At 23.1% G+C, this 7873-nt stretch overlaps 1 protein-coding gene across 1 annotated transcript in view; it reads right to left on the reverse strand.

The window, feature by feature from the left end:
* LOAG_10817 (hypothetical protein) overlaps window positions 1–7141 on the reverse strand; it is a gene marked incomplete at both ends in the record, with an annotated part of 12354 nt that extends 5213 nt beyond the window's left edge. Inside the window, 3 exons of the mRNA XM_020448236.1 lie at window positions 5463–5599; window positions 6689–6864; window positions 7129–7141. Coding sequence (XP_020301601.1) covers window positions 5463–5599; window positions 6689–6864; window positions 7129–7141 — 326 coding nt within the window. The remainder of the gene's footprint in view (window positions 1–5462; window positions 5600–6688; window positions 6865–7128) is intronic.
* Between the last annotated feature and the right edge of the window lie 732 nt (window positions 7142–7873).

Genomic DNA, 7873 nt, shown 5'->3' on the forward strand with positions numbered 1-7873 from the left:
ATAATATAATAATAATAATAATAATAATAATAATAATAATAATAATAATAATAATAATAATAGGTAATAATAATATAATAATAATAATAATAATAATAATAATAATAATAATAATAATAATGATAATAATAATAATAATAATAATAATAATAATAATAATAATAATAGCAATAATGATAATAATGATAATAATGATGATATTATTATTATTACTGATTGTAATAACAATTATTGTAGCTATAATTATAATAACAGTAGTTATAATAATAATGTTATTATTATTATTATTCTTAATTATCACTATTAGTACTGTTATTATCATTAATATCACTATTGTCATTACGACAGTATTAATAATAATAATAATGATAATGATGATATCGACCTTACATTATCGTAATAATAATAATTAGTTGTAATGTTAACGAGATTTATTCATATTGCTATTGGCAAGAACTATTGAAATTTTTGCAGTAATGACTGGAATTAAAATTAGAAAAATTTGAATGAACAATATAATACTGTAAATGTTTCGAAATGCAAAAATTAAATTAACAAAAGAAAGTAAAGTTTTCACTTCAATAAATTATTTTTCCGAATAGTAAATGATCCGTTTATATGGCATCTTTTTTTACTTATTAATTTTCTTACGTAATTCCTATTCCTGCTAAGTTTTTCATTTCTAATTTCACCGTAATGATTTCAATTTCATCATAAAATTGACAAAATTCTTAGTACTTACATATACAATATGATATTATTATTTGGACTAAGAAAAAACAAATCTAATATGAATAAATACTTCTACTATATTTGTCTGATAACTGATGCAATCTTAAAAACTAATCAATAATCTATTCTTAAACATTGTTAATAAAGATTTTAACAAAATCATGTAAATTTTTATATCTGGTATGATATAAAAAATAAAATTGCATATGTAACTTATTTCAGATTACATTTTACGATTTTATCGTAATAAATAAATTAGATATTTATGTTTGAAATTTGAATAATCATACTTTTTGTTGGAATTAGTGAATCTCCTTAAGTTTCTTTTTCATTTCCTTTTCTTTTTTCTTTTTTAAATCCATAAAAATGTTCGTTGCTAATGTTTTATATTGTTCAAACTTAACAAACTGCATTTAATTAATTAACCTGTAAACATCATAGCAGTAGTAATTACTGTTATTATCATTGCCATCATTGCTAATTATAGGACGAAAAAGTAGATTAGATGCATGATTGCCAAAGAATTATGATTACGTTTATCAGTGGTGTGTTAACCTTATTAACTGTTAATTATAAATTGTCAAAAAGCAAATGAGATGATAAAAGTGATAAACTTGTTCTTATCAGTTGTTACATAATGATTAGCAATTGAAAAAGTAAAAAAAAGAAAGAATAGAAAGAAAAGAAGGGAAAAATTGATTTAAGGACAAATTTTAATTATTTCACTAGCAATTTTATTTTTATCCTGAAATTATCGATAAAATATATTGTTTGTGACTATTTACAATTACTTGAAATGAATAAATTGTTTTTTTGACGCCATAAATTTCAGTAAAACAATTCAAATATTACTAATTGTACCTATAAGTTAATTCATATCACTCAGAAATGATCTAATAGTCTTGGCTTATCATATAACACACGATTACTATGATTGTTATTTACTTCATAAATTAAAAAGTAAATAATAGTCGTGGTAAGTTTTTAAAAATATTAATTAAAAATATTTAATTATTTTATGCATAGTTCTATTTCTACGAGAAATAATTTTGTATTTGAATGTTGGCTTTTAATTTGCTAAACAAATGAAAATTTTTCATTATAAAATATTACAACGAACAAGTAAAAATATGTAGAAGAATTAATTTTTGAAGTCAAACTTATGCTAATCAAAAGTGATTTTCTATGCTTATATAAAATTTAATTATTGATGAAATTTCAATTAATACTTTACTTGAACAGTATAAAGAAGGCTTATTACTGTTACTTACTACTAAACAAATTTATTGATATTTATATCAATGGTGGAAGAAAATATCAAGATACAGTATCAGGCAGTTTAATCTTATATTAATATTATCTGATAGAGATTACGATAATTAATATTATTTGATAGAGATTACGGTTTTTGTGAAATGTTACGAATAACGGAAAACAATGCTACTGGAAGCACTGAGAAATCTGAATTTGAAGATAAACAATACGGCAGGTTATTTCCAGAATTTCACACCAACATTATCCGGAATATGAGATGATTGAAAATAAATATCCATCACAAACCGATTCCGGATAGTACAGTAAGGAAATGGTTTTAAAAGTTTAATTTCAATGAATATTATAAAATGTAATCAAAAATAAACGTAAATTTGGGAAATTTTAATTTCTAACTAGGAATTATTTAATAAAAATATCAAATATAAATCAATGGAAATTAATTGACGCATCGAAATTAAATGTGCATTTGTGAATATTTAATTTGTATTTCAGCTTATATATCAGTTTTGTGATCTTTGTCTATTCGTATACTTATGATTACTTAATGTCATTTATGCAAATATGGAATTACCATAACAAGGATGATTTGCAAAGGAAAAGAATTAGATACGGTAAATAAATATAGGTTCGGATTAAAACCGGTTCCGATGTTGTTATACTTCGAATTAAGAACCCATTGTAAAGTAGTAAAAATTAGTGGATAATGAATGGATTCAGATCAAGAATCTATCCTGATAATATACTTCAGGTTGCGAAGTTATTGTAAAGTAATATAAATCAGTGGATAACGAATGGATTCAGATCAAGAATCTATCCTGATAATATACTTCAGGTTGAGAAGCTATTGCAAAGTTATATACAACAAGAAGAAAAGTATAGTTATGTTGAATAGGCAAACATAACATTAACAGGAAAAAGTTATCAAGAAATTCAGCTATTTTTCGTTTACTTCAAATTTTCAAAAAGCAAAACGATTAGGAGTGAAGTTTTTTTTTAGTTTAGAGTAGAAAAAAAAGGCAGTAAATAAGTTTGAACAACTCTTGAGATGCAAATTTTTCAAAAAAAAAAAAGAAAAAGAGAAGGCTATAAGTTCATCATGTTTTATTAATGCCTAACTTCTTCTTCGCCCATTCCTTTTTTTCTTCACTTCAATAAAAACTCAAAAATATATAAAAACTAAAATTTTTCTCTCTTTTTTTCGCAAATTACCTTCAAAACTTTACTAAAATTACAATTGCATTTTTAATTTCCTTTTTTATTTTTTTTTTCATTCATTTTAATTTATTTAAAAAGAAAAGGTAAAAGGTCATTATCATTCAATTACAATTAGATAGTTATAATTCCAACTAAAAATATCACAATAAAGTTTTTTTTTCCTTTTTGTTTAGACATGAAAATACACAGAGAGAGCGAGAGAGAGAGACAGTTTGATAAATGTGTACATATGACAAATATTTTAATTAAATTGAAATAGTTCAAAAGGAAAACGAAGAACGAAAAAAGAATTGATAAAATATGATGAAAGAGAGAAAATAGAGATAATAATGAACGAAATAAATAGAGTTGATCGGAAGAGAGTGGAAGAGAGTATAGAGGAAGGAAAAATTTTTAAGTTTAATTTCATAATTATTAAAAACTAGTAAACTTATTTATCATTCCTAAATAATTAGCTGTCCATTATTACTACGTTAGTATAGAGTTATCAGTCCAAATACAGGTTCATTATTATTACATTATCAGTGTGGAGTTATCAGTCTGAATACAGGTCCATTATTATTATATTATCAGTATAGAGTTATCAGTTTAAATACAACAACAGATAGTATTTCAGATAAATTAGAAATTGCTGAATTCCTTAACAAAAAATTTTGTTTCTATTCGATGAAATATGTTAGAATTGCTTTTAAATTTAACTTTATCAACTAAACTGCTTATCAATAAATATCAAAAGAATTAGATGATTAATGCAATTCAGATCATATAAGTGAGAATATCTTTACATCACTTGTACTTTTATGTTACGATATTAAAGTATAAAGAAAAAAGTAGCAAAGAAATAGTAAGAAAGTAAGCAATAAATAAATAATTACTAAAAAAGTAAATAGTAAATAAGTAAATAATAAGTAAATATGTAGTAAGTAAATAAGTATTGGCTAAGTAAGTAAAACTTTAAGTGTATATTATGCTTAAATTTTAATGAAAATATGGAAAAAACAAATTAGAGGAGAGAGAGAGGAGGAGGAGGAAAAAAGAGAGGAAGGATGTTGTTATGGACTAGTTAGTCTCAGTCTTAGTTTAAAACTTAAAAAAAAAAATTTCTAAACAAGGACAAGAAAGATCTCTCTTCCAACAAGCAATCTGTCTCTTTCTCTTCTTTTTTCCTTTTCTTTTTCCTTTTTTCTCAATCTTTGCTTTAATCAATCATACTGCTCTGTTTTTTTTAAAAAAAAAAAACCTACTCAAGCAAATAATTAGAACGAAAAAAAATGACAAAAACAGGAAAAAAACGGAGAAAAAGAATGGATGGTGAACAAGATGTGAAAAAAGAAAAGAAAAAGAGAAAAATGAATGATTGACAATTCGATGACAACTTTTACCGAAACGAATTTTTTAATTTATTTTTAGAAATATTTGAAAACTGAAAAAACGAATATTTCTTATTTCAATTAATTAATAGATTTTGAAATGTTCAAGAATGACAAATTTGAATTTTAATTAATCACTCCATTATAAAATGTTTAAGATTGAAGGATTTGAATTTTAATAAGCATTATAATGTGAAATTTCTAAAAACGAAAAGGTTAAATAAATTATCGAATTGAATCAACATATTTTCAAGTCGAATCAAACATAAGCGTATCATAATAATATAATTAATTGAATTGCGAATTAATCTGCAACACTTAATTAGTGATAACATATAAAGTCCGGGGAAATGTACCGATTAATGAATTATAATGTCAGGTAATTGCTTTAACTAAACTGTTCAATAATTAAGTGAATAATAACTAAATGATAATTAGTAGTGTAAAATTAGAAGTAAGTAACGGATATCAAAAATGAAAGCTATTGTTAATGAAGATTTGTTTTGCAAAAAACAAAAATCTTTTAAAATTTTTCATACATTCGAAATTATCACTGATAAAAATTTATCAAGTACTGTTTATTTGTCTACTTTTTTTTTTGTTTTTAGAAATTATATTAACAAATAATTGCGAATAAAATGAAATTTAATAGAAATATAGATATCGAATTTGTTATAGTTAGATAAGTTGGAAACTTTTTATTCGTTGATTTTTCGTTTTTTTTTTGGAAAAATTTACGTAATGAATAATTAATAGGAATTTTTAAAGAAATTACTGAATTACACTTTTGAAATAATTTGCAACATATCATTGATAACTAGTTTAATTCCAACTAGTTTCCTCTCATTAAAAAAGAAAAAAACAGCTAACCGTCGGCGACAATTGACGAAATTTCTTGGCCTATCATCAATTTCATCTGAATTTTGTCGCTGTTGTTCCATTAACTTATTATCATTGCTTATCAAATATGCCATTTTATCTTTTTTCTTCTTCTTCTTTGCTATCTGCTATCATTTGCAAAAATTTATTAAAATTTTTCTTTTTCTTATTCTTTTGCATAATATTGATAACGCTTTATCACTGTAATCCAATCATTTTCCTTCTTTCATTATTTCAGTAAGATTTTTTCAGCAAAGAGAAAAAAATTTTGGAATTAGCCAATAAGCAAATAATTTATTTGAATTATTTTTGCATTATCGATTTGCAACAAAATAACAAGAATAATTCTTGATTACTGTAAAATTTTGTTCGTTTTTTTTTGTTTGGAAAATATTCGTTCCAAAATTTAAAAAGTTCCATTTCATTTTGAAGAATTTCATTATTATAAAAAATAGAAATTCGAATAAAAAGTTTGGCATATTTATGAATATATGATTAGTTTATATCATTACCACATTCGTTAATTAAGACAAAAAAATCGATTTTTTTTTTTTATAATTAGACTAACATATGATTGATGTCGTAGCTAATTAATTTTATTAATTCATTTCATTTTATTTTCTCTTTTTTTTGGGCGGTGGTGAACAATACAATATGGTAAAATGGTTACATTTTGGGACAGAGAAAAATATCTGCTAATTAGTATTATTATTAATTACTGTAAATTTTTTCATCCATTTGTTCTTTTCAAGATTTTAAATCATCGTTTTAAGTCCTTTTAAATTTATGGAAATTTCACATTTATGTTTTTCTCATCTCAAAATCTCATTAACATCACTTATTGACATTTTTTAATCAAGCTGACTTAAATGAATCAATCAAATTTAATGATGAAATTTACTTGCAATTCATAATTTCAGTTTTACGGTATTTCGTTCCTTTGTTAATTTTCTAATTTCTTAAAATTATTGAAAATTAAAATTAGGATTTGCTTTCCATTTGATTATTTATCATCCATGAATATAGTATATTATTTGATGCATAGTCGTCAAATCATTTCTGTTTTTTTTTTTGTCACCTTTTCATCCCTGAATAATTAATCGATGATAACAAGACAAATCAATAATTACTTCAAATTTTCATATATTTAAATGTTTGCTTGCTTCAATTTCTTAATATATTAATTCATTAATTACAATGATACATAACTTTCTAACCTCAAGTACAACAGTACGAAAATCGATCGATGACATTTCCTCATTTCTAGACTCATACTTTGGCGTGGTCACCTGTCCTCGTTTTACGATTGCATGGTATTCTTGCCGATTCGGATAATATTGTCGTCGATCGACAACAACACATTCCTCTTTATCTTCTTCATGTTGCTTATTAGCTAAAATAAAATTGGAATAAAAAATTTTATTTTCTGAAAATTTTATATAAAACGAAAGAAAAAAGGGAGAAATAAAATGACAAAGGATGAAAGGTCAAATTACTTTACTAATAATTATTGAACGAAAGAGCTGTTGCATTTAGAATGAAAAATTAAAAAATAAAAGGTCAGATAGATTTAAGTGATTTTAGAATATTATTATTTTCATTTTAACATTTTAACTTTGATTAAAAGAGTGCATGAATGGAAAAAAAAGAAGTAAACCATAAAATATCATAGCAAAATTACTTTTTTTTATTCCCTTTGCAAATCATAGGCTTAAAAAAAAAAATGACAGAGATGAAGAAGGACAAAATTAGATGATTGTTAAGCCATTGAGCTTATGAGAGATGATAAGGTGTTCTTTTTTCCACACTTTTCATTAAGTGTCGTAAAAGTGATAGAAGCAAACCATTAAACCATTAATCACTTAAATCCTTCTTTTCTTTGAGGAGGGAAGAAAAACCGGGAAAAGCAAGAAAAGAGGAAAAATTCTTTTTAAACATATTGAATTGCATGCTATAATCATAATGATAATTCATTTGCAATTTGAAAATAAAACACACAGTTTGTCTTTTTTTCAATTTGATTTTTTAATATTTTGAAGGGAAAAATACGGTTAGAAAACAAAAGGATTATTATTTGTAATCAAAGACGATTATCATTGTTATCATGTCGTACATTGATCTTATCAATCACTTCGTTTTACAATAAATAATTTCGGAATATGCACAAACTCTTATTTATTTTTCTATTATCATCATTTATTTCAAGGTTTATTTTTAATTTTACAATAATCACGAAATCAATACTATTATTATTATTATTATTATTATTATTATTATTATTATTATTATTATTATTATTATTATTATTATTATTATTATTATTATTATTATTATTATTATTATTATTATTATTATTATTATTATTATTATTATTATTATTATTATTATTATTATTATTATTA

Source organism: Loa loa (assembly GCF_000183805.2).
Source record: "Loa loa unplaced genomic scaffold supercont3.204, whole genome shotgun sequence".
NCBI classification, from domain to species: Eukaryota; Metazoa; Nematoda; class Chromadorea; order Rhabditida; family Onchocercidae; genus Loa; species Loa loa.